The 27,928-nt window shown below is 37.2% G+C and overlaps 2 protein-coding genes across 3 annotated transcripts; one reads left to right on the top strand and one right to left on the bottom strand.

Annotated features, from left to right (window-relative positions):
• The first annotated feature begins 8,320 nt into the window (after positions 1-8,320).
• On the top strand, positions 8,321-12,554 carry LOC107838181 (uncharacterized). 2 transcript variants are annotated; one of them, XM_016679698.1, is made up of 2 exons: positions 8,321-9,309; positions 11,423-12,554. In XM_016679698.1, the coding sequence occupies exon 2, from the start codon at positions 11,423-11,425 to the stop codon at positions 12,317-12,319; it is 897 nt and encodes a 298-aa protein (XP_016535184.1). In that variant the 5' UTR covers positions 8,321-9,309; the 3' UTR covers positions 12,320-12,554. The 2 variants fall into 2 exon arrangements, with proteins under 2 accessions (XP_016535184.1, XP_016535183.1); XM_016679697.1 differs by lacking the exon at positions 8,321-9,309 and adding an exon at positions 9,335-10,769.
• A 10,974-nt stretch (positions 12,555-23,528) lies between these two features.
• Positions 23,529-24,824, bottom strand: LOC107838186 (uncharacterized). Its single transcript, XM_016679719.1, has 2 exons — positions 24,703-24,824; positions 23,529-24,467 (listed from the first exon to the last, which is right to left on the bottom strand). The coding sequence occupies exon 2, from the start codon at positions 24,460-24,462 to the stop codon at positions 23,584-23,586; it is 879 nt and encodes a 292-aa protein (XP_016535205.1). The 5' UTR covers positions 24,463-24,467; positions 24,703-24,824; the 3' UTR covers positions 23,529-23,583.
• Positions 24,825-27,928: the final 3,104 nt, after the last annotated feature.

Genomic DNA, 27,928 nt, shown 5'->3' with positions numbered 1-27,928 from the left:
AAATGAACTGTAAAACTATAACATGTATTAAGTAATTGATGTTGTAAGTATTATTATGATTATTAATATTATATAACAAAATGTACTCACTGTTCTGCCTCTGAGCTGTTCCACCTGCACCTGAACTGTGCAGCGATTTATTCTTTGTCTTGTCCATCTCAAGCTCATTTCTTTCTAAATATGATGGATGTTTTATGGATTTAAATAAGCTGTGAAATGAAGTAGCCGCTCATAAATCACCAGAACACCTGTGTTTATATGTTATTTTAATGGACACAATTAGCACTTAATAAACCTGCTTTCAAACTACCAGCATCACAAGGTCATCTGGGAAATGTGTTGGTCAATATTTGGTTTATGTAAATATGACTGAATATACAGCACTGTGCACAGATTGATTGATTGATTGATTGATTGATTGATTGATTGATCCCTCTAAATTATTATTTTCCTATGGAGTCATATAATTTACTCTTGAGCAATCCTTCTTCAGACTTAGACGACATTTCAAAGCTGTTCTTTCCATCATTTCTGCTTATTTCACTGACATTTCATATAAGATTTATTTATAATTTTGTGAATCAAGCTGATATTAAAACGACTTCTGGAAATAAAAATTATACAATTATTTATAGTTACACATTTCATCACTTATTCAAATATCCAAAAGGTATTTCAATTGAAAAAGAATTGACACACTTAATTGAAAATTAAAATGTGATTTCTAAATGAACTTTTTGCTCTAATCTCAGTGTACAGAAGATTAAAAAAATGAAATATTGAAAAAACATTTGCAGACGCTTCACTTTTTTTCTGATATTTTTATTGTAAACACTGAACATCCTAAGATGCAGGAGAGAAATCTGTATTATTAAAAATAATCACACATGTTGCTTTTTGCCCAGATATTTAAGTTTTCATTGCTAGTCAAACAGCAGCTTGCAGTTTGATGCAAAACTTCTTAAACATTTTTTAAATTTTACATCTTACAAATACTACAATGTTCAGTGTACACAAAACTGAGGTGACTGAAATATGATCATAAAACAATAAAAACATGTTTTAACCTTAAACGTTCTGTGCTGCTTAGATTACCAGTCTTTTTACGTCGAGTTGTTTGTCTGAATTTGTCTGAATAGCTACCTATATAACATACAGACAAGCAAAACAAGATTGTGGATAAATGATAAAATAAAGATCCTCAAAAATTATAAGTAATTTTTTAAGGGAAATTGAGATTTGATATGCAAGTAAAGGTTTTGAATCAGATAAGATTATTAAGTGATTTGAATAATAAGGCACAAAATGCAATATAAAAGACAAACTCTCATTGCTAAGCTGATCTCAGACTTTTATGTCTGCACTACTTCAAAGGTAACAACTGGGGTTTATAACTCAACAGTAAATTGACACAATGTTGTGTTTCTCTGCAAAACACAAAATCTTACCAAGTATGTTTGTCTAGTTTCCAAGGCAAATATCTTAGCATGGTTGAAATAAGACAAAACTAACTCACAAGTAACTTTTAAGAAAGAAATAGAAGCTTGTTTTCAGTCAATAAACCCTTAATATTAATGAAAAAGTTCTAGTTCCACTGGCAGATTGACTTGGTCACAAAATGGGAAGAAATTTTTGTCATAAGTAAAATAATCTGCCAGTGGAACTAGAACTTCTTCATCAATGTTAAGAAAGGATTGACGTTAAACAACCTCATGTATCTTGCTGATAAATCACTTAGCAGCAAGTCTTATTAAAAGTGTAAAAAGATATTTAGACTAGAAATTAGACCAAAAATATTTGGTAAGATTTTTTTCAGTGTGTGCTGAGCTCAGACAACAGACATGCCACATTTCACAAACCCATATCCGCTGAAATGCACAGAATCTGGTTTGATCCTTTGACTTTTGGTCTAATGTGGGATTTTTCTTGCTCTGTGGAGAAACAGCAGCGGCAGAATGAGGCTGCTGGGCACGCTGAACCAGGACTCAGACAGCCAGATGCTGCAGGTGTTTCCATGCTTCATGTCCTGTGGATCATACAGCCCATTCACACAAATATGGCCTCCAAATCGCACCAGCAGCACTGACAGTATGGCCATGATGGTGTGAAAGGCCCTCCGTTTGGACGGGTCGACCTGCTGCATGCTGCCAGCTCTTCTTCCGGGTCCGGGACGAATCAGAGCACAAAGAACCGAGACGCTGCAGAAGGAGATGATCGCCAGTGAAGTCGGTACCATACAGAATGAAAGAATCGTGAGGATCCTCTGATCGGGTAGCGACAGGTAGCCCAACCCAGCGAGACACGTCAGCCAAACTCCAGCGAGGGTGAAATTTCTCATCCTGATGCCTTTCGCGCTCTTCAGGGCGAGATAGGTGACGGGGTGAACGACGGCCAGATACCGCTCCAAGCAGGTCAGGATGTGAAAGATCATCTGTCCAGAGAAGACGTTCGCGAAGAGGTAGATGCCGATTCCCTCCATGAAAATGTTGTTGGTGTGGATGCCCAGACAGCTGAGGGTGGATCCCAGGACGTTCATCAGCTCCAGGATCACGATGTGGTAGGTGAAGACGTCAGAGTGGCTGAGCGGGGTTCCTTTGGACGGCTGCCGCCATCGCTTCAGAGCCACGCACAGAACGGCCAGGCAGAGCGGCAGGAGGACGAGGTCGTTGAAGACGGCGAGGACGGTGATGCCCACGGTGCCGATGCTAGTGCTCCAGCAGAAATGCAGACGATCAAAGACGGAGAAGGGAGGGAGATGTGATGAGGTGTTGGAGAAGGTGGAGGAGTTTGTTGACATGCCTGTCAGAACGGATGGGAAAATATTGATGGAAAACCAAAAAAATGGAGGAAAACTGTTAGATTCAGGGAGGGATTTGAGCGAACAGGACAACTCAGTGTCTGCCCTCTCTCGCTGCTCTTTATTTATGTGTATCTGTTTGGAATTAACACATATTTGAATGAAAAATAAAAAATTTCTAGGACTAACAGCCAAATATCGTGCATTTTTAAATGTGAATAAAGTGGCTGTTGAGGGCCTCCACACCACCAGGGGGCCCCCAAGAGCACCGAGCTAGTGTGATAAATATTTATAATATAAACTAAATGTTGTAGCAGATGAAAAACGATTTATATATTAATTATATAGTTTTACACAAATAATGGTTAATCTCTGCTGGGGAAAGAAAACAAGTTTGTTAACTTCTTTATTTTAAATTTAGTTTTTATCAGCTGATGTTACTTTAAATAGGTAAAATATTATCGCACAGTTACAAATGCACTCCGTATTCCAAAATCTAAAATATATACTTTTAAATGTTCTACTCCCCTTCTTACAGGCAATGAGTTCAATAAATATCTCAAACTAACTCAATCATAACCAACCTGTTATGTCTGTATAAGTTATATTAATATTTTAAACTTAGAAACATTTTTTCACTACTGACTGACCAGATTTCAGTCAGTCAGTGAGGTGACTTTATTAGACTCAGAACATTTCTTACATTATTAAAAATAATAATAATAATGTAACATTGACACATTAAAATGTGTCAATAAAAAGATTAATAGGAACATTTTTATATAATTTTCACAACAAAATTCAGATCAAAGTAAAACTTAAACACCTGGTTTCATTCCCTGGAGCTGCATCACAACAAAAAGTAACGCAAATAATGCAACACAATAATTATTTCACTTACCTGATCGATTGTGTCTGAACTGAGTGTCTGCACTGGGAACGTTTCCCCTTATGTCTGTGCATGTGTGTGTGTGTGTGTGTGTGTGTGTGTATGTGCGTGTGTGTGTGTGTGTGTTTGGAAGGTAAAACTACACCCAACACAAACCATAAATGAATTTATGGATGATTAATATTTTTATAAATGAGGATAATGATGATTATGGTTATTGTGTTTGACAAAATTCAAAATTGAATGCAGGCGTATATTCAAAATAGTGCAAATAGTCAAACATATAGTCAGTGTTTATTCAAATCACAATCAGATCAGACATTATTCATGACAAGATTCATTTATTCAGCCATCACTTAAGGCATATTGTTATGTAACATCTTTATATTTTTAAATGATACTAAAATTTTGATTGTCTTTGTGGCCAGAACAAAATTGTTGTTCTGAAATCACATTTGCTTTTGTTTGCATTTATGTTTCTCCTAAACTAAAGAAAATGTCTTTCAGTCAGAAATGTAAATGACAAAAAACATGTTCCTTATGTTAAATGTTTTGCACTTTATGCAGATTAATAGTTTGTTAATATGAGTGGAATTATTAGACCATCAGTTTTAGATTTAAAATAAAAGTGTTGCTTAAAGAAGCTCTGTGTAATGCCAATATTTCCCCAGTAGATGGCAGTAATGTCGACATTTACTTACCTATTAAATTTTGTTGCAAAATAATCCAGAAGCATCCCGTATTTGGCTGAATGCTGTCAGAGATAACATGATTTAAAAAAACATCTTCATGCAGATGCAAAAAGAAAAAACGAAAGTAAAAGAAAAATGTGTAACTGTGTTTTATAGTTGCATGGAATCAAAGTAAGGACTGCATTTAATGCTGCAATTATTGGTTTTCTTAACAGATACATGACTAAATCAAAATGAAATATGTTGAATTGGAAAATGATATTAATAATTTGAAAGTTTTAAAAAATGTAAGTGATCTGATTTAAGTTGAAAGCAGTTTAAACAAGAGCTGAATTTAATTGAGGGAAATCCTCAGTTCGCCTGCTTCTCTTGTTCTGTGGCTCATTTTTGAAGGACATTTCCTGTATTTTCATAAATAAAGCTCTTTCATCAGCATTCATCCATAAATGATTTATTAATTAAGCTTTGTAATCATCAGTGAGTGTTTTCGACAACATGGTCAGATGCCCAGGGCACAATAAGAGGGGGTGTCGCACAACAGATGTTCTACATCTTTATATTTTTTATTTTTTTATTTTCATAACAGCTCTTAAAAACTAAGAAAGAACAAAGCAAAACATGTTTTCCGTAAATATTTTTTCTCTAAAGTATTTGAGCGTTGTCTTTACAGTCACTATATTTAAAGTATCCAAAAGGGTAAAAGACATTAAGAAAAACAAGTTAAACAAACTTGTTAAACCTCAACAACATCAAATCAAGCTCTATCAGCTTCTGTTTCCACCGGTGGCGGCCATGTTGGAGGATGAAGGTGCAGAGAGGGAGGAGGATGAGAATCCGGATGCAGTGAAAGGCGATGCAAATAAAGCAGCTTGGTTTAGACAGCAGAGAGGAGGATGAGGATGATGAAGGCTGCTGTTCACTGACATGCCTGGAAAAAAAAAAACACCTAAATACAGCTGTACACTTTATTATTCAATACAAACAACATGAACAGGCCATGACAAGTACTGTTCATTATTGAACAAAACATTTCATTTGGTAAAATCACTGCAAAAACACAAAATCTTAACTAATTTTTGTTTGTTTTCTAATGCAAATTTCTTCATACACTTGAAATAAGACAAAATAAGTCAAAAGGAATTTATTTCAGCAACATATAGAGGCTTGTTTTAAGTAAATAATTCCTTAATATTGATGAAAAATTACTAGTTTCATTGGCAGATAAATTAACTTATAACATGGGAAAATGTCTTGTTATGAGTTAAATAATCTGCCAGTACAACAAGCCTCCATATCTTGCTAAAAAGTTACTTGTACGTTAATTTTGTCTTATTTGTAAGACAAAGACATTTACTTTAGAAACTTGACTTGATGAGGTTTTTTTGTTTTTGCAGTGCGCTTACTGGGCTATTAAAACGTCCAACCACACTAAAAAAAATAGTTTCCATGTTGCTTTGACTCAGTTAAGTTGCATCAAGTTTAACTGCCACATAATAACAGCTATTGCTGCAACTTCAGATAAGTTGACTTAAATGGGATTCATTTGACTTCAAATATTTTAGAGGAAGTTAGATGGAGTTTAAATTTGAAATGGTTTTTATGTAACATACAATTTAATTGTAAAATATTGTCTGAATGTTAATACGAGCCTATTCACACATGGGCTTCATTTATGATCTTAAATATTTCAGTTGCTACAAACTTCATGTCCTTCAAACCAAAGAAAATTAATTTGGTTGAACTGACAAGTTTTTCAGCCAATTAAATGTCTGAAATTATGCTTGAATAATAATAGAAATTAAAAAACAAGCAAAGGGTAAATCAGAAATTCTTTATTTCCACTTTAATTTTTTCTGATGACAAATACAGAGAATGAAAAGGGGAATAAAGAGGAAACATTGTCTTAAATAATGAACTAATTCACATTATTGTTAATTTATTGGTAGTCATTTACTGACAATTCAAGAAAATAAATATTTTAAATTTGTTAATTAGCAAATAATATTTAAGTTATTGTAATAGACAAAAAAAAACATTTTTCAAATTATGTTTTTCCTTTTTCAAAGTTGACACCAGGGTACGTAAACATACTTTTTCTTTAAAGCGATTTAAAAAGAATCAACCTTACCGGTTACGTTTTCTCCTCTCTTTCTTCCTGACGCCTCAGATTCACAGCCAGAAACTGTTTGGATCCAAACAGTTTCTGTAAAACGTTAACGCTCATCCCAGTGACATGGAGACGAGTTCAGCTGATTTGCATGTAAAAAATCTAATTTGTATTTTGTGTCCATCCTTTATGGGACATTTCTTTAAGCAAATGTGACAATCGTTGTGTCTGTTCACAAACAAAGCACTGGCTGACATCGTTACTCCATAAAGCATCATATTTCATCCTCATAATTAGATTCAGAACATGATCTATCAGAACCATTTAGTGCGTTATTATTAATGTGATAACCTCAAAATCTTCAAAAAGACGAGTTTAAATCAGGTAATATTCTGGGATGATGGTAATATCACAGCTATATTTGGAGAAAAATACTGAAATGTATTTACTGTCATATTTATTACATTATGTATTCTAATGAGGCTGGTTTGTCGGATTAAAATCACTATTTGAACATAAAAACCACTAAGCAGGTGTTAAACATACTGAGCTCAGGTGTCTGTAATACATATTACATTTCTTTGTTTTCATAGCGTCAGTTTTCCTCCTGCTCTCGTTTTCCAGTGACATGTCTGTGTTTACAGCCTCTCCTGCATGACTGACTGCTGCTTTCAGCATCGTAACCAAATCTACAGGGAAATGTCGCAGAGTTTTACATGAAGGGTTTAGATTTCACAAGTGTTCAATTCAGAGTCTTACACATTTTTTGCTATTTTCTTTTTTATGCTTAATCTCTCAAAATAATACATAATCAGCAAAATATGTAAGTATACATAAGTACAATTAAACATCAGATGGAGGAGAGTCTGAATCGGTGCTTTTATGCGTATTGTTCATCAGTTTAGAGAAAGTAGATGACCAGTGAAAGCCAGAAGTTTGTCCAGCTTTGGTCAGAGTCAGTGTTCAGTCAGATCCGGATAAAAATGGAAACCCAGTTGCTCACGATGCCTTCAGGGAACGTTTGGAGCTGAATGCTTTGCTCAGTGGCACGTTGACGTTTGGCAGGAGCGCAAACTGATGTTGCACCTTCAAACCTTCGGTTGGACAGTGACATTCAAACACAAACAGTTTATTTCGTTAGTCCTTTATTTGTGTCTAAACGTTGTCATAAAGTACAGAATTTGTCTTCAATTTAAGTTAAATCTTAAAGCTTAAAGCTCAAAAGGAAACTTAAAAACAAGTAGGTTTGTATTTTTTTCTGAAAGTTTCACATAGAGAAACAGAACAACAGATTTTGAGTTATCAGAGTGAAACAGACCTGAAATGTTAAAACATTTTTAATGAGAAAGAGGAAAATTACAGAGGATTCATTTTTATATCCATCACTTTTAGCACTTAGCATAGTTAAGCTACATGTATAAAATGTGACTGCAGACAGGCTGATGATGATTTAACCCAGTTCACTCTATAAAACAGATTCTCAGACATTGTGCAGACTTGTAGTTTTGAGCCAAAAAGAAAACCTAAATAATGTGTTGAAAATGAAAAGATATAAAATTATATTATATTAAACTAAACTAGCTTACAAGTAATTTTTTGGCAGGATATGGTAGCTTGTTTTAAGCCAGTAATTCTGTTATATTGTTGAAAAACTACAAGTTTCACCAGCAGATCAACTCGCTTATAATAAGACATTTTCTCCTTGTTAAAAGTGAATTAATCTGCCAATAGAACTATGAATATAAAGGAATTATTTACTTAAAAAAATCAATTTCTTACTGAAAAGTTACTTGTAAGAAAGTTTTGTCTCATTTCTTGTGTACTTAGACATTTGCACTTGAAACTAAAATACTTGGTAAGATGTTGTGTTCCTGCAGCGTAGCTCTAATAAACCTTCACACTCTGCAGCACTTCAGTTTTCCTGATCTGTGCAGAAACAGCAGAGGTAACACCAGACTGCTGGGCATGTTGAACAAGAAGTTACTCACGATCACGATGCAGTTACTGGCATCTGCACCCAAATAAATGACGAGCCAAACGACACTATAAGCAAACCTGAGCAGCAGAACCAGCAGAATGGCCACGATGGTGAGGAACGCTCTCTGCTTCAATGGGTCCATCTGGTGCTGATTTTTACCCTGTTCACCCGGACCCGGTCGAATCAGGGTGCAGAGCACAGAGAGACTGCAGAAAGACACAGCCACCAGAGACAGAGCGAGAAGGAAGAAAGCATAAAACGCTTCAACGCCTCCCAACACCACCAACCCAATCCCAACGAAGCTGGAGAACCAGAAGCAGCAGCAGATCATGTTTCTGATTCTGGTTCCTGTCTCACTCCGGAGCTTCAGGTAGGTGATGGGATGAGCCACAGCCAGGTAGCGCTCCACACAGGTCAGCACGTTCACGTTCATATCTCCATACCAAACAAAAAAACTCAGAACGACCCCAGAGAAATATGTGTTGGAGTCATCGTCATGGATACCGATAAACAAAAGGATGTATCCCAGCACGTCGATCAGCTCGACGACGGCCGCCAGGTAGGTGAAGAAGTCAGAGTGGCTCATCGGCGCAGCGGAGGATGAGGAGCGCCTCTGCCGCCACCGACGAAGGCCAAGGTGAAGGATGACGACGCTGAGGGGAAGATGGAGAGACATCCGGATGAGGCTGAACGCGGTGTGAATGATGGAGCTGGGTCCGGTCTGGAAGCAGCGCATCTGGAACAGGAGCGACGAGTAGATGGAGGAAACGTTGGGATCCGCAGAGTTCTCACCGAGGAGCCCAGACATTTTCCTACAAACCCACCGGAGACGAGAGGAAGAACGAGGTTAAGATTCATTTTTTATTTTATTCACTCAGTAATATGAATAATTTACTAAGAGAAATCATAAATGAACAGGAGCATCTGCCCTGTTTCCACATAAAGAGAAAGCTGGCTCTTCAATTCACAAAAATAAAAATTAAATAAAGCATCAGCTTACTCAATATCACTATATCATAATACTTTTCAAATTTATCTATCTTTTTAATAAAACCATTCTGCCAACAAACTTAAGAAAAACATCCTTGAAGATGGCTATGCAATAATTTAATATAATCTCTAACTTATGTTCAACAAATATTTTAAAAAATTACTGGCCTTGGTTGTAATTTTCTTTTCTTTGGCGTCGAACTGACCTGACCCCCGACCCAACAACTGTCTTTTTAAAACTCTGCTGGCAGAGTCGCAGCATTTACAGAGTTTTTTTGCATCCTAGGATAAATTTGCATTTTCTAATTCATTTTATATGGATCATTTCATATCTAAAATCAAATCGTTATTTATTTTAGACCATCTGCTTTTGTGACGGGCGTTGGGAGTCCAAACCGTAGGATTTTCTCTGTGTTGATTATAAGTTCTTAAAATTTTAACATTTTGCCAAAGCTTTGAATTTTAGTCTCTCATTCAAGCCAAATATTACGCAGATTATATCCACAGAGTAAAATATCATGATATAAAGGTCAAAACAGTTAATTTTGCATAACACTAACCTTTAACACCAACAATATGTCTTTTCTAGGTTTGCCTAATCTTTTGTTTCATCTTATATAATCCAATTAATCACCAAAGGCTCAAATCAAACTAATTTGATTTCATAGACTGATTGGTCTCTCTATGGGGAAATGCCCAGATTTTGACCCTTATTTCAGATTAGTGTGTGTATTTAATCTCTGCAGACAATTTGCTCTGACTTGTTTTGGTGCGCATCTATTAGATTTAATACGGTTTTCCTACACATGTGTGAGGCGACTTTCTTAAACCTACAGGTGATTCTGTCTTCATGTTGATTAAGGTGAATTTGTAGGAATAACCTTTTCTCAAAATCAAATTTATTTTCCCAGAAATACTGTACCATATTTGAATAAATGGGCAATAAGGAACAATGGCTCAGTGACTTTTTTCGTTTTGAATACACACGCTGTCACTGTTTTGTATAAACATTTCATTTTTAATCTTGATGGATGCAGAAGATTAGTCAGATTTGCATTATTGCTTCCCGTTGTTGATCGAATCTTCCCCTCGTCTTCTGGTCAAACACTCATCAGAGATTTGCCTAATGAGAAATGAACCATATAGGAAAAAATATTTAGATTGCATGTTTATTTTTTTTTAAATGCAAATACCTCCAAGTAATTCTTCCAACCAATTTTCCCCCTAAAAAACATGATAGTGTCGTGTGTCAAACCACTTAATCTTGGATCTCGTCTCAGTTTGCAGCAGACGTACTGAGATCAGAAGCAAACAGGGTGGGTATGCTTTTCATACAGGAAATGCATGATGTAGATCCTCAGAGCTTATTGCTTATGTTTAAACAAACTTCTAGAACTGAAAACTAGCAGGAAAAATTTAGTTGTGCTTCCCAGAGGACGTTTGTAACGATTTATTAAGTCTTATAAGATTAGAATAAGACAGCAGATAAATTAGAAAAAAATGTTCTTAATGCAGAAATGTGACTAATAAAAATATATATTTAGCATCTGCTTAAATCAGAACTAATTTTTTAATCTATTGAATTTGACTGCATGAATTTTTATTTTTACAATGAAAATGTAATAATATGTCGTGGAAAGATCTCGTTTTACAGTAACTTAAAGAGTATTTAATATTATTTCCTTTAAGAAAATGTGTTTATTACTCAGTTCAATTTCTATAGAAATTTTACATCAAACACTAAAATAATTTAGCTTTAATTTAGATTTTATTTAAATTTTACAGAGTTGTGTGTCAATCTGCAGTAGAAATGGGGAGAATTTTGTTCAAATTATCGTCATTTCTACTAGTTACAGTAAAATGATTGTATGTTTTTCTTGCTCATCTCTGTAAACTCTCTTAATGACTTTGAATTCACAGATGGGAGTAAAACACTTTCTCTTCCTGATGGTTATGCTGTTTCTTGCAGATGACGATGGATTTTTCATCATCATCTTTCAACGACTCCTATTTGAATCCCAACGTTTCCTCCAAACACCTTCGCATCTTCATGAACTGCTTCCTGTCCGAACCGAGCTCCTTTGTTTTTACCGCCTACTCGGTCATCAACGTCCTGCTGTTTCTCCCTCTGTGCATCTTTGTTTTTCAAACGGCTCTCCTCCAGTGGCGCTCCGCGTCGCCAGCGGCCGCAACGCGTCACTCCGACGGCTTCATCTACAACCTGGTCGTCATGGAGCTGATTTCTGTGGCTGGAAGTTTCCTCTGCTGCTACGGCCTCCACAGCCGTCAGCTATCCGTTCTCAACATTGGGTGCCTTGTTTTTTCTTTCTCCTGGTACGGGCAAGCCATTTCTCACATCCTGGTATCCGTGGAGGGTTACCTGGCAACCGTTCACCCCGTCACCTACATGAGTTTGAGAAAAAGAAGAGGGGCCAGGTTTCGAAACGCTGAAATCGTCTGCAGCTGGCTGCTTTCCTTTGCGGGGATGAGTTTGGTGATGTTTGACAGCTTCTTCATCGTCATGGATTCTGCCCTCCTGATGCTTTCCTTCGCCGTCATCTTCTTCTGCAGCCTTTCCGTTCTCCTCGTTCTGATTCGTCCGGGTCCGGGGCAGCAGGGCGGTGTCAGGAAACGGTTCGACCAGCTGAAGAGGCGGGCGCTGCGTTCTGTCGTCGTCATACTGGAGGTGCTGTCGCTGAGGTTCATCTGGAACCTGGTCTGGGTCGTCATGTTCATATCAGGCTCTGCTGAATGTTTGGTGCTGATGGGCTGCACCTTCTCCAGTCTGCCCAGCAATCTGGTTTTACCTCTGCTTTTTCTTCGCAGGGAAGGAAAGTTGGTGTGTTGTAGCAACGATGCAGAATAAACGCTCAACACATATTTTAATCTAATGTGTAACATATAAAGTAGGCAGTTTACCGTGGTTTCAAAAGCAGAAAAGCATCTTTTAAAAGACACAAAACAACCAACTGTCTTTAAATCATGTACAAATATATAAAGAAAATAAATAACACATATATTTGTTTATGCATATACAATTATTATGTTTCCAATAACTTTAACATCCAACACTTAAATAATTGTGTTAAATCAACCATAATTTAAGTATAATCAAAAAGTCATCGACATATTTCACATCAGTAAATTTAAAGTATACTTTCAAAAATCTCAATAATCAATTTTCAAAAATAAAATAATTCATTATCAAGTGTTTCAAAAATACTCAAGCAGAGAGAGAGAGAAAAAAACTGATCAATATTAAACTATTTAAACATGTAAGTACATTCTGTTCAATTCATTTTACCTTCATGCCAAACTTCATTGCCATTTTCGCGTCAATACAAAAAGTGCCAAAGCAATGACAAAATAAAACCGGTGAAACAGAAAACAATTAAATGCATACATAAGAGCTATATCCACAATTCGGCTTCCATTAGATTTCCAAAAATAATTGTTTTATGTTACGGCCCCTGGCCTCTTGAGGCTGTGCAGGCTCCCTTTGTTATGCAGGTTCAGCTGTGAGAGCACATCTTCCTGATTGGCTGCCTGGAGGCTGTAGGAAAGCAGCTACACCATTGGACCAGCAGAGGATCGCCAAGCCAATCAGACGTTGATGAGGCCCACCTGCACCCTATAAAAGGCTCCTGAATCCACTCCTCTAGTGGGGCAGCTATTTTGAAGAGGTTTTGTGAAGCTGCCGCCTTTTGTTTTGGTAGTTGCAACTGCTTTAGGCAGGTTTTAAGCTAGTTTGGTCTTTGCTTGTTCCTGTTTGTTCAGTTTAGCTACTTTGACTTTGCTCCAGTTAAGTATGAGTTAGAAGCCCATGTTTGGGAGGCTGTGTGCTCCCTGCAGCCTCCCCTTTGTGTGTGTGTGTGTGTTTCTTTGCATTGTTTTCCTTTTGTGGTTTATTTTGAGTTTACTTTGAACTGACTTGTTTGGACTTTTGTAATTTTAATTTGCACCTGACATTCTTGAGTTTGTTAATCCCTTTTTGTTTTGCATTAATTGGTTTAAATTGTATTGTTTTGTGAAACTTTATTTTGTAATAAATCATTTTTACTTTACACTGTCACTCCGGACACATTTTTTGTTACAGCCCCTGGACCCCTAGACCTTGGGGGCGTAACATTTTACCTTTTCAAAGGAGTGAGAAATACTTAACCTGAATGCTCGGCCTGGTGGTTATTAATGGGAAAATCCCAGTGGAGTTCTGAGCTAGCAGTCTGTCTGGTAAGAACAACGCCTCAGTGAGCAATCGACCAGTAGTTTTAGACGCAGACGATGCTTCTACAAGATGCTAAGAAGAACAGACTCACCATGTAAGGGAGTCTGCAGACTGAAGAAATGCACTCAGAGGACACAGCCACAGTGTGAGCGGGGGCTTCAACGGAGCTGGAGAGTTTGGGGCAAAAAGTAAAAGTATGCGGGTTTCAAGAATACATACATCCGTTAGTTAAAGGCTCGTTGGCATCCTAAGCTTTAAATACTTTGCAGAAGCAGATGTTTCCATTACTAAAGGATATACAGTTCATTTTAAGCTATTATTATCCAGTGGTTTCTTCTATCAACTGAACCTGTAGAAATCTGTTTTTACTTTTTACATAAAGATTTTTTTTTCTTTTGCTGTAAAAAAAAATAATCCTTATTTTGTTCCTCATGATTGATTTCTAAAAGCAATAAAATGGTAAAACATCCAAGGGATGAGTATTTTTTTTATATAGGCACTCTACCTGACATAAACAAAACTGAATTTAAATAAAATAAACTATATATGTTCCTTTTTTATCTGACATGTTTACATTTTACTCTTTAAATTATTCTGACATGAGGTTTCTCAGCAGCACACCAGTCAGACGTCACTGCAGATGCTCCACTTTTAAAGGGCATCTGACAGCTGAAGGATCAAATCTGACAACATTCTGTCCTACCGTGCTGCTCATACTGGAAAAGGTAAACGATAGGAAAAATATAGCAAATGTGCATGACACACCCACTGTGCCATGTTAGCGATTTGTGTTTTGCATAATGTTGAGCTTCACCTTAAAAAAGTATTTGTTTATTCTCATGTAAATCAAACTGAGTTTATATAAATAGTTTGACGGGATGTAAAAAGTTTCCACAGCTACTAACTTCATGTGAAAGTGAATCTGGGTTGGGAGCTGAGGATTCACACCGAGTGCTGCTGAAGCGGTGAGTTTACTAAAAATACATCAGCTCATAGTTTATCATGTTAGATAAATTATACAAAAATACAGTTGAAACAGACACCAAAAGATATGATTTAAAAATATTTTTGTTTTGTGTAAAGTTAGTAGGAAAGGCAAAAGTGTTTTTTTCTTTAAACAGGTGAATTGTTTTTAATTAATTCACTAATTAAAAACACATTTGTGCATTTGTTTGTTCTCAGTCAATTCAAATGTAAAAACAGCAATAGCCCCAATAGTGTGTGTGGAAAGAAAATGGCTCAGCTTCAGATAAAAGAACAAACATGATGTTTACCAAATTACACAAGATTTCTTTTTTTTTTAAAGATAAATGTTTTAAAGGATGCAGGTAATAACAGGACACACACTTCTTACTCCTCAGGTGGTGTTATAAAAACGTAAACATCTGACGATGTGTAAAAATGTATATGAAGGAATAAAGTGTCTGTTAACAAATACAGAAATTATGAACCATAAAAAACTTCCTAATAATTTAGTTAATCCTATAACTGGTACATTTTAATGTTCATACATTTTTTAACACTCTTTCTTCAAAACAAATGTTCTTCCTCTAGGAACACTTTTCACATCACTCAAGGTCACTGAATAACAGATACAAAGCAAATAAGATAATATATATATATATATATATCCAATCCATTTCTGTACAAACTTAAACTATTTAATTTAGTACATTTACATATTTAGTAAATTTGAATATTATTGAAAAGTTCATCTATTTCCCGTTTTCTGTATTTGCTCAGTGAAACTCATTATATTCACCACAATTGATTGACATTTACAAGGTTTTATTTTTGTTTAATGATCATTTTCTGCTTATAGTTAATGAAAACACAACATTTTACATTAGAGCATTACATCACAGCAATAAAAACATATTTTTAGTACAGAAATGTGGCCTAAAATATGTTACAACCACCACGGTGTTAATAATTTTATTTCCTCTTCTAGATGTCGGCCAACTTGTCTTTCTCCAACGACTCCGTTTTTAAACCCTATTTCTTCGCAGCCAGTGGTTACGACTGCTACATCGCCCACCCAACCCGGTTCATCTTCATCACGTTTACCGTCACCCAGGTGGCTCTCCTGTCTCCTCTCTGCGCCTCCATCCTCTACCTGGGGCTCCAGCAGCTGCAGCAGAGCCACTCGGACTGCTTCACCTACCACATGGTGGTCATGGAGCTGATCGGTGTGTTTGGGTGCATCGTCTCCTTTACTGGCGTCTGCATGAAACATCTAGAAATACTGAAGGCTGGTCTTCAGGTGTTTTGGTTCACGTGGTACGGGCAGATTTCCTTCCACACCCTGACCTGTGTGCAGCGCTACCTGGCCGTGGTTCACCCCGTCACGTACCGCTGCCTGAGAAAGGGACGAGGAATCAGAATCAGAAACATCTGCATCGGCTGCATCTGGATGCTTTGCTTTGGAGGCGCCGGTGGTGTTAACACAGGAAAGTATGTCTACTTGGATTCCAGCCTCATGGCGTTATCTTCAGTAATCGTGCTCTTCTGCAGCGTTTCCGTTCTCTGCGTTTTGGTTCGTCCGGGTCCAGGCGGACCGGGCAGTGAGAGGGCCGACCAGTCGAAGCGGAAAGCCTTCTGCACCATCCTGGTCATTCTGGGGATTCTGATGTTCAGGTTTTGCTTCGGTCTGGTTTGGGTATTCTTTGATATTTCGGGAAACGCAGCAGAATGCATGTTGCTAACATGTGGCATCTGCATTAATATTCCAAGTAGTTTGGTTTTGCCTTTGTTGTTTCTACAAAGAAGAGGAAAATTATGGTGCTGCAAGTCCATTTAATCAGAAAAAGACAAATAAAACCTGTTTATATTCAACTGTTTTGATTTTTTAAATTTATTTCTTTTTGGTCAAGCTTTGCTGTGACAGCAGTGATGCAATTATGCTAAAAAAACCACCAAAAAGCTGGAGACGTTCAGGTTGTGACCTTTGACCCCTCTGGCTTGAAAACATTTTGCCCAATCATTTCTGCTGCTTGAGTTTCAAACATCTCTCCTCTGTAAATAAACTGCAACTTCACCTTTTACTTGCCAAGACTGTTTATGAAATGTAAATGATTAATAACTTGTATCTTGTGGATTTATTGGTTTATTTTGAGCCATATAAAAGAAAAATGTATATTATTCTTCTTAAGAGATAAAAAAGGAACAAACAAACCAATATGCATCCCCTTCACTGCCATACGGTTCACATTTTTATTTTTGAGGAAGAAACAAGGTGTTTTTCTTACTTTCAACTTAATCATATTAGCTTCATCTTTGTTGTGTGTTTTTGTTTTTATTACAGCAGGAAACGTTTTTATTATGCCGTAATGGAAGCATATCATTTTAGATGTAGACTAAAACACCAGCTGTTTAGATTGACCTTTGAACCGTAGATGAAACACTGACCAACATTTTGATGTGTGATGAATTGACTGTTTTTGTGTTTTTATCATGTAAAGCACTTTGAACTGCTTTGTTGTTGAAATGTGCTACACAAATAAACTTGATTGATCATTTAAAAAATGCGTATTTTCTTTCATCATGATTGTTCTTTTATTAACGCAGCCTTATGATGCACAATATTAGTCAAATCTCACATTTGGTAAACATTTTAAAGCCATTTTTCATGGCTTTTGGCGATCTGTAAATCTGTTCATGGCTCTATTTCTTGACACTAAAGGACAAATTTATGGAGTGCAGAATTAATTATTCTGCCAACAAATTGTCCCACCTGCTTTGCCTGCATGTTGGTTTAGTCAAATGGGATCTAAATGAGGTACAAAGATTTTGCAAAAGCTCTGCAAAAATGTAAGAAAAAAAAATTAACTATTAATTAACTATTAAACTGATTCACATTGATTTGACAAAGAAGCTGAACTGTTACAATAAAACACTGCTGGCTTTTATGCGTCAAGTTTAGTTTAGCTTTTAGAGCAATAAGGCAGTTCAAAGTGTTTTATATCCTGACGGATTTAATGATGAAATTATTGTCAAACAATAAGAAACAATAATCCACTTGCCCCTTAAATCTGCATCATTTATCCCTTTGGCAGCCAGGCTTTCACAGACACATTACTTATTGCGCAAACAAACAATATTTGAACATATTTGAATTGTTCGATGACAGATTGAGGCGAGGTGGGGCTGTACTGCAGGAGGAGAGAAAAAAGCTGCCAGATGTCGCAGAAAGCAAGACAGAGATCTCAAACGCACTGACGAGGTTTGAAGTATTTTCTTTTCTTACTCGAAACAAACATTTACTAAATTATCAATATAACATTACTAACATGTGCATTAACAATCCTTAATGCACATGCAGAATTGAGTTTTCATTCCCAGCCTGAAGTGTTGATTCAGACTTTGCCGATCAGATTGTGTTCAGTTTTATGACAAGTTAATTCTTCACAGCGACTGATTCTGTGGCGCAGTTTGTAGCATCCTGCAGATTATTATGTCTGTGTGACGTCCATTAGGAATATTTAAATCAATAAAACCTCTAATATTAGGAAAAAAATGTTTTCAAAGGGGATTTTGAATTATAGCTGCTGTAAACATGGCTGCCTCTCTCAGATTTTATATATTTGGCATTAAGTGAAGTGAAGCAACCTGCAGAACCAGAAAGAAATAGATTGAATTAATCAATAACTGGCATTGCTAATGAAATTTTGCTTGACTTTTGTCTTGATTTTAGGTTGTTTTTGATATTTTTCTGTCCCATAAATTAAAGTAATCGTATGAAACCTTCATTTTCTATTCATATAGTTTCTGTTGCAAACGCAAATTGGAGAGAATTTTTCTACTCTTCACTTTATTCTTACAGTAATTGTTATCAACTGTGGAACAATTGCAGGTTTTGTTGCATTTCAAGTACATTAATTACCTTATTGATTATTATCTAACTGTGTTAGAAATTATAAAAAAATTCCACAACATAATTAAAAAACACTGCCTTTATAGATGAATGACATGTTTTTTCTTTGCTCTCTTCTAGATGCTGGTAAAACCTTCATCGAATGACTCCGTTCCTCCTCTGCTCTCTTCTCCCGTCACTTTCTCCCCCTTTTTGAACATGTCTTGTTTCCTGTCTCCACAAAGCGGTTTTATTTTTACAGGGTTTTTCATCACTAACAGCTCCGTCCTCTTCTTCCTGAGCTTCTCCATCCTTTACCACGGAGCGTGTGAATGGAAACAAAAAGGCTCCTTTTCCTCCTTGATGTCAACGATGAGCCACTCAGACTTTTTCACCTACAACCTGGTCGTCATGGAGATCACCGGCATGTCTGGGTGCGTCGTCTGCGTCTGTGCAATCTACAGCGATCAGCTGTACTTGTTGGTTTGCGGCGCCTTTCCGTGGTTCTACGCCTGGTACGGAGAGACGCTGTTTCACACCTTGACGTGTCTGGAGCGCTACCTGGCCGTCGTTCGCCCCATCACCTACATGCGGCTGAGAAACGAGCAAGGCGTCCGCATCAGAAACATCAGCACTGGGTGTGTGTGGCTGCTGTCTCTTTCTGGGATCGGCTTGATGTGGGAAAATGTTTTTACCGCTCTGAATTTCTGCATCCTGGCTTCTGTCCTGACCGCCGTTTCATTCTGCAGCCTCTCCGCTCTTCTTGTTCTGATTCGTCCAGGTCCGGGGAAACAGCAAAGGTCAAAACAGAGGGCGTTCTACACCATGGTGGCCATACTGGGAGTACTGGTGTTAAGGTTCGTTTCAAGTCTGGTTTGGACTTTAGTTTACGCTTTGCAGCTCAGCAGTGAGTGTGTGATCCTGGGGTCGATGGTGTGGCTCTCTATGCCCAGCAGTTTGGTTTTACCACTGCTGTTTTTGCACAGAGCAGAAAAATTATTCTGCTGTAAGTAAAACCACTAAAAAAACTGATAAAACTAAAACCACAAGAAGAAAATATTGTTCCGAAATATACGTCACTCAGCAAACTAGAAGCAGCTGGACTTTCTTTTTTCAAGGAAAGTCACAATAAAACAAAGATGTCCACTTCTGAATTACACTGCAAAGACATCAAATATTACCAAGTATTTTTAGTCTCATTTCTGGAGCATTTGAAAAACAACAAAACTGACTTACAAGCATATTTTCAGCAAAATATTAGCTGGTTTTAAGTAAATAATTTCCCAATATTGTTGAAAAAGTACTTGTTTTATTGGCAGATAAATTTACTTATAACAAGACAATTTCCCCATGTTATGAGTGAAATATTCTGCCAACGTAAGTAGTAATTGTTCATAATTATTAATGAATTATTTACTTACAACAAGCTTTGTTTTTAAGTTGCTTTAATTCAAGTGGACTAAGATATTTGTACAAGAAACTAAACAACAATACTTGGTAAGATTTTGTGTTTTTGCAGTGTAGAAATGTTCTGTGTATTCGACATTTACAAAAGAAATTTAAAAAGTGACATCTGGAAAGACTTTTGATAACAAATCAGTGCTTACATCTGCTACAATCATTTTAAAATATAAATAAATGCAGTTTTCCTTTCAGGTTTCAATAAGGTTAATATTTGAGGATAGTTTAGTTAATTTAGTTCTTCAGTTGTGATCAAGAGTTGGAAGTGATTCGCTCATTTGTTTGTCTTTTTCCTTTGTCTAACTATTTAAATTTTGTCTTTCCTGTGAGAGTTTCCAGCAAATTTCCATCATTTTTTAAATCATCCTGTTTTGTTCTGTTGTGAATATTCAAAATGCAGCATTGACTCTGTCTAATCTGACTTATTTGCATTTGATTTATTTTATTCATCAACACAATAAATGTTTGGACTTTCTGCTCCACCTTTGTACAAATAACCAAGGACAGATCAGATGGACATTTCTACACAGGAAACTAAAAATCTGTCGTTTGCAAATTTAATGTAAACTTTGCCCTTTAAAAAACATCTGTTTCATTTTAGATACATTTTACTTGTCTATAAATTTGTAATTTCAATGTTTTATTTAAAAATCTCTGTGTTCTGAGTTAAAATATTAAAAGCGTCTTGATTTTGTTTAAACTCTTCCGCTTTTATTCCAACAAAATAAACATGTGACTGTGCATTATGAACATGTTGGTGAAACCTTTTGAAATATGCAAGAAAACAAAGACACACTGGCTGGTTTTCTAAAACTAATAAACATCAACAGAGTGAATAAGTTTCATCCTGATTTTCTTCTTATCCACGCAGCTGGTCGTTCATTGGCTCCGCCCACTTTGGGACATTTTCCAGACTTTCTCAGGTCATGTAACAAAAACATTTCAGCTGAACATCGAGTTTGATGGACATACACATGGAAATCAATGAAAAATATTTTATTTTGTTGTTTATTCTTGCACAAAAACATACTTTTGACAATTATAAATGCCATTTATTACATAAATATCAACAACTTTTGACTCCTGGACCAAGCATCACCTAAAATCTCTATTTTTAAACATGTTTTTTCTCTCTTTATATAAAAATAAAATTGGCAACAACAGACTGCTGGGAAGGTGAAGCCAGTAAACAGAAATCAGAATGACACAGCTGTCCAACCCTGGTACGGTATAAACCACCTCCAAAGCCACATTAAACACCACTCTGAAGGTCAGCACGGCCAACGTAGAAACTATGGTAACGAGCGCTCTCTGCTTTGACTGGACCACTTTCCGTCTGTCCTCGCCTCGTTCCCCCGGTCCGGGCCGAACCAAAACCCAGAGGACAGAGACGCTGCAGAAGGAGATTACCACTAAAACCAACACCAGGAACGACAGCTCCCAAAATATTATAGTTTTAATGTGATACAAATTCACTCCTGCCACAGAAACCAGCCAGACACAAGCAACAGCGGCGTTCCTCATTCTGATCCCTCGCTCACTTTTAAGACTCAGGTACGTGATGGGATGCACGACGGCCACGTAGCGCTCCAGGCACGTCAGGACGTGACAGAGAATCTCTCCGTACCATTTCGTAAAGAAAATATACGATCCTTTATTTGAGATGTTTGCATCCTCCGTGAAAACACCACAGGAGACCACGGTGCACCCAGCCACCCCGAGCAGCTGCATGGCGGCGGAGCTGTAGGTGAAGCAGTCGCAGTGGCTCACCGAACAGCAGGAGGGAGTTCGCCTCCATTTCCGGAGGCCGTGGCTGAGGACGAGGACGCTGAGAGGAAGGAGGAGCAGAGTGAAGGTGAACCTGAACACGGTGAAGATGACGGAGCTCCAGCTGCGGAAGAAGCAGTGAGCATCCAGCGGGGAATCAGAGGAAATGTTGCCTGGTAACAATATGTCCGCCATGATGTCTGAGGAAGAAACTTTTATCAGTTTACTGCACACTCATATTTCCTTCATCTTTGTTCTACCAGTTCTGTGCAAACCTTTAAGATTTAAATCGTTTACTGAGTCAAGACTTTATTTTTCACCAGATTTAAGTCATTTCAATAAATCCATTTAAAGGATCTGAATGTTAACATGCTCCTTCACAAATCTCAGCTTTAAAAACATTATTTCTCATATATTATGACATAATTAAAAATAAAATCAAAACTAACCGCAGTGTTCAGCACAGCTCTGGGGATTCAGCCTCTTTCCTCTGTTTGCTGCACAGACCCAAGTTTTCATTGCCCTCTCTCTCTGTGCCACTTAGTGTTATTCAAATCCAGTTTATTTGCATCAGAGAAGTTGCCTCTAGGATTTAATCGTGTTCATTTAAGCAACGTGTAAAATACATGCGTTCACTGCTAAACATCAATCACTTAAAACAAAGATAAAAGATTCACAACTCTGAGAGAAAACAAGCAGAATGCATCGTTATCTGATAAACAGCTCATCTAGACCAGGTAATCCCAAAGAAGTCATTCATCTTCTAAAAATAAAGGTTTATTTGTTAAACTTTCAATAAAACTAAAGAGATACGAGGACAGCGATGAGCTCAACAATGCAGCTTCTTGTAGAAAAAGTTTGAGCTTCAACAAGTTGACGTTTTTAATTTCTGTCCAACTTTATCATGTCTGATGAGACTCTAGAGGATTTTCAGCCTGAATGAGACACAGAGGCTGAAAAGTTTCATGTTTTCATTCGATTGCACCAAGTTTTACTGACTTATCACATGAACAAACCTGTCCACATGAGTTTTAACTGAATATTTTATTTAATGGAAACACTGCAATGTGATTTTTTTTCTTTTTTATTAGCAGCGAATCAAAAAAGGTTTTGCAGACATTTGTGGCAAACGGCTCTTCTCCAGCAGAGCGGCTTTAACTGGTTCGTTCTCTTCACCTCACTTCAGGTGAAGAACAAACCCAGACTTGATTAGATTTGATTGATCGCCTCTTGATTTACATCTTTGCAAACTCCAACCAAAGCAGAACGGCGGACATGCCGCCTGCTATCAGAGTTGTAGTTTTGTGCCGCCTGCTATGAAACACTGGAAACATAATTTTAGTTTGGCTTGATGTGCGTTTTATTCTTTGGGTTTTCTTTTTAATAAAGTTCATGTGTGGATATCGGATTACATCTTTTAACTGCAAAAACATGATTACAGCCGAAACATGAGAACCATTATCTCCAATAATTAACACTTTACTAAAGTGTTTATTTATTTTTCATAGATATAAATGGATGCAATCCAAACGATTGCATGCTTGAAAAATGAAAAATAAAATTCTTTAATATAGTTATATTTATATGTGTAGCAACAAAATAATCAGCTACCCTGAACTGTTTTCATTTTGTTTGGACCAGCAGTTCATTTCTACTAGATAAAATGAAACATCTGGTTTTATTTGAGTCCATTAAAACCCCAAACTTGAGGTTTTTTTATGAACATCACTGGAGAGTGGACCACAGTTCTGGTTGTCCATAACTGAAGCTGTGAACTCTGGTAGAGCCGAACTGGACCTTAACTCCAGTTTGGCCCAGTTTAATCCTAACCCTTGCTGAACATCGTTTGCTTAAAAATGTTTTCTCTCTGTTTATATAAAAATAAAATCGGTAACACTAAACTGCTGGGGAGGTGAAACCAAAAAACAGTCGTCAATAAAACACAGTTAGCGAATCCAGTTGAGCAGTAAACCACCTCCAAAGTCACGTTCAGCACCACTCTGACCGTCAGCACGGCCAAAGTGGAAACTATGGTAACGAGCGCTCTCTGCTTTGACTGGACCACCGTCTTTCTGTCCTCGCCTCGTTCCCCCGGTCCGGGCCGAACCAGAACCCAGAGGACAGAGACGCTGCAGAAGGAGATTACCACTAAACCCAACACCAGGAACGACAGCTCCCAATAAATCATAGCTTCAAAGTGAAACAAAGAGTCAAACACCAAACAAAGCGTCCAGACAGAAGCAACGACGACGTTCCTCATTCTGATCCCTCGCTCACTTTTAAGACTCAGGTACGTGATGGGATGCACGACGGCCACGTAGCGCTCCAGGCACGTCAGGACGTGGAACAGAACCTCTCCGTACCATTTAAAGAAGAAAAGATATTTCCCGATCGCATTGACGTTCAAGTTCCCCATGAAAACGCCGCAACAGGAGACGATGCAACCGGCGACGCCGATCGTCTCCATGGCGACGGAGTGGTACGTGAAGCAGTCGCAGTGGCTCATCGACGCGGAGGAGAAATACGAGCGATTCTGCCGCCATTTCTGCAGAGCCAAGCCGAGGATGATGACGATGAGAGGAAGGAGAAGCAAAACGTTGGCGATGGTGAAGGTGGTGAAGATGATGGAGGTCCAACCGAAGACGAAGCAGGCGGCCTCCAACGATGAAGAGTCAACGCTAGAGGAAATGTTTGGGTTTGTCATGATGTCTAGAAGAGGGGAAAAAAAACATGAAAAACTGGATTTTATGGTTTAAAATGACCCAAAAGCGACAAAATCTGTTAAACTTCATACACACCAAATCTGGTTTGTTCAAATTATCTTCAATAAATCAATTTCCAAGCATTATTTTAAGCATTGACAGTTTTTGTACATGTCTAAGCCTTGCTTGTTTTTTCTTTTTATTAAATTATAGTGAAAATAAAGTTTGAAAACAGCACCAACCTTTGTGTCTGTCAGAGTTTCATCCCTGATCCTCTGAACTCAGAGCCTTTCTGTGCTGTAAATGTGACGGACCTGAGGTTTTACTTCAGCTCCGTGTTTCGCTCCAAGCTGCAAAGATAAAGAATTTGCATAAAAAATAGTGTCACGATTATTTAAATGTGTTTATCTTCTGTTCAAACAACATGTGAAATACGAGCCACACCGATGGTTTAACAACAAAACCTGATCAATTTTTCAAACAATAGAAACAAAACAACAGAAAATATCAATACTTAAACCTCACAGAGCTACAATTAGAAACTATTTAATGGAAAAGTAACATTTGTAGAAAAAATAGATTGATTAACTTCAAAGGCCGAGAGTTCGGCTTCCTGCCTGAGGAAAACAAACAAAGTTTAGCCAAAGATTCAGTAACTTGTAGAATCGTCTTCAGCTACAATGAGTTTTTTTTTTTCAACTTTATAAATTTCTCCATGCAGACGGATTTTAACCCACTTTTCTTTCCAGAATATTTCTGGTTCTTTGTTTGTTTGGTTCTTTTTATTTTATTTTCTGCTTCCTGTTTGCAGAACCTTAAACAGTTTTACTTTATTGTATTTATTTTTTTGTGGGATTTTGCTGCCTGTTTACAGCAACACACTGAAGCTCACACATCATCCAAGACAAACTTTACATCAATATTTATTTGAATTAAAAATAAACCAAAATAGTATTAGAAAATAAATACAAAAAATAACAATAATCAATGCTGTTTCTTATGTTGGTTTGGATCAGAACAAATGGAAAATCACAGAGCTTTGACTTTCTGTCGTCTGTCAGGTGATAGTTTATTATCTTTTCATCTTAAGTTCAATTGTTTGCCATTAATTATTGCTGTTAAATTGTTTTTAAATGCAAATAAAACCTTATTTGAATATAAATAAAAGCCCAGCAGTTTGGGAAGGTGGAGCTGAAATAAAACAGGATGAATGTTGCTCACATGAATCAGATTAACAAATGGAAACACAGAGAAGGTTGGTGTTTGTTCTTTACTCATTATTATTATTATTATTATTATTATTATCTAAAAAGAGAACCAGATTTACCTATAACAGCTGAAATATCAGGTAATAAATGGATGATGATCTGAGCCTTTATGACTGTTAAACATAACATTTTTTTATTTTTTGATGAATTAAAAACAATGGGACAGAACTCTTTAATGTGTTGGCTTTAAGAGATTATTCAATTCAACAAGTATCTTCACAAAATGAACAACTTACTAAATTTTCTGACTTTATATTCTTGATATTTTTGCTCGATCTGGAGCTGAATGCAAGAGGAAAAGACGCTTTGATTGTTTTGATAAGTTTTGGAGGATTTCACAAAGGTCAAACAAAAAATTATGCACAAAAAAACTAAAATATTTCTCTGGTGCCATTTCTTTTTTTAAGTTGTTCCTCTGCCAAGATGCAGCAGCAGCTCCTGCTGCATCTTTAGTCTCCATATAATTTGCTATCATGAAACTTAGAGTCCTGAAAATAAAAGTTTCATAGAAAACATGTCCATCACAGATGCTGATTAAAGTATGAAATCCTCATTTTTAATCAGTAATGTACGTCAGAGCATCCACTGTTTAATAATCAAAACAAAATGACTGAACTTCTTGTCAATTATCAGTGACCAATACAGTAATGACGTTCTAAAAACAATGTGGGGAAAAAGTTTCTTCATTTTAACGTTTCTCTCAGCCAATAAATTGATTTTTTATTTGCTCAGGTTTTCTTCGTCACCGTTTTTTTTTCTGTGAATTTGATTTGACTCTTTTTCTCCCTCACAGAGATGAAGACAAACTCCTCATCCTCAAACGGGTCCCTTCTTCTTCCTCCTCGCTCCCCAATGGAAGATCTGGTTTCCTGCTACGTCTCCACTCCCGGCTCCTTCATCCTGGCTGCTTGTTGGACCATCGACTTCCTCTTCCTCCTCCCATTCTGCCTCTTCATCTTCCACAGAGGTTTCCACCAGCGGCATCAAACGAGAAGCGCCTTGAGTCACTCTGACTGCTTCACGTACCATCTGGCCTCCATGGAGCTGCTCAACGTGTTGAACTGTATTTTTTATTGCTGCGGCGTCTTCGGTCAACATTTCCATCTAATATTTGTTGGAAATTTTGTTACTTCCTTGGTCTGGCACGGACAGACGCTGTTCCACCTGCTGACGTGTGTGGAGCATTACCTGGCGGTCGTCCATCCCACCTTCTACCTGAGTCTTCGAAACGAAAGAGGCGTGCTGCTGAGGAACGTCGCCGTTCTCGGCGTCTGGCTGCTCTCCTTCGTCTGCATGGGTCTGATGGCGTTCAGAAAGTTTCTCGCCATTTTCGATGTTTGCATCCTGGTTGTAAATTTAACATTTGTGTCCTTCTGCAGCCTCTCTGTTCTGTCTCATTTGTGTCGCCCGTTACCAGGCGATAAGGAAGCCGGCCTGAGGAGGAATGATCAGGCCAAGCAGAGGGCTTTCAAAACCATTTTAATCATTTTGGTGGTTCAGGTGCTGAGGTTCACTGGAAGTGTGATTTGGAGCATCGTAGACGGTTTAAATCTCAGCTCTTACTGTTTACTGGTGGCTGTCGGTGTCCTGGTGAATCTGCCCAGCAGCTTTGTGTTGCCTCTGTTGTTTCTGCAAAGAGAAGGGAAACTGGTTTGTTGTAAGAAAATCCAGCAGCACTGTTGTAAACAATGATTCCTAATTTATTGGTTTATCTGGGAATTGCTTGGCCTGAACGTGGATATTGAATTTGATCTAAATTTATTTATTTAACTACAAAAAAACAACAAAGACACCATGACAGGACGGAGCAGATGGAAAAAGGTCTATCTGAGGTGCAGGTAGTCTACACCCATCATGGTCATTAACATATAACATTTTTTGGGTTTTAAATCTTTATTTTTATCTCATTTTTTTCTGCAGATTTAAGAATCATACTTAGCAAAACCGCAATGTATTTAAATTGAGAATTGGACTTAAGAGTCTTGCAAAAGTTTGCTTAAAGTTAGAACTTAAACTTAAACTTAAACTTAAACTAAAATGCATCTGGATTTGTGAATTAATATTTATGTCAGATCTGTTCTCACATTTTAATATTCACCTGTGGTTAAAACATTTTTTGTTTAACTGAACTAAATATGAAAATTGTAAATGAGCAGAATGTATTTTTACTGCAGGTTTCTGACAGGTAACATGCATCTCT

Source organism: Poecilia formosa, unplaced genomic scaffold (assembly GCF_000485575.1).
Source record: "Poecilia formosa unplaced genomic scaffold, Poecilia_formosa-5.1.2 Scaffold218, whole genome shotgun sequence".
In the NCBI taxonomy this organism is placed as follows: Eukaryota; Metazoa; Chordata; class Actinopteri; order Cyprinodontiformes; family Poeciliidae; genus Poecilia; species Poecilia formosa.
Note: the sequence above shows the minus strand (reverse complement) of the source record. Positions and strands in the feature narration are given on the sequence as shown.

Excerpts from the sequence above, each read along its gene's own strand:
- LOC107838181 (XM_016679698.1), top strand. The coding sequence starts at position 11,423 with ATGACGATGGATTTTTCATCATCATCTTTCAACGACTCCTATTTGAAT.
- LOC107838186 (XM_016679719.1), bottom strand. The coding sequence starts at position 24,462 with ATGACAAACCCAAACATTTCCTCTAGCGTTGACTCTTCATCGTTGGAG.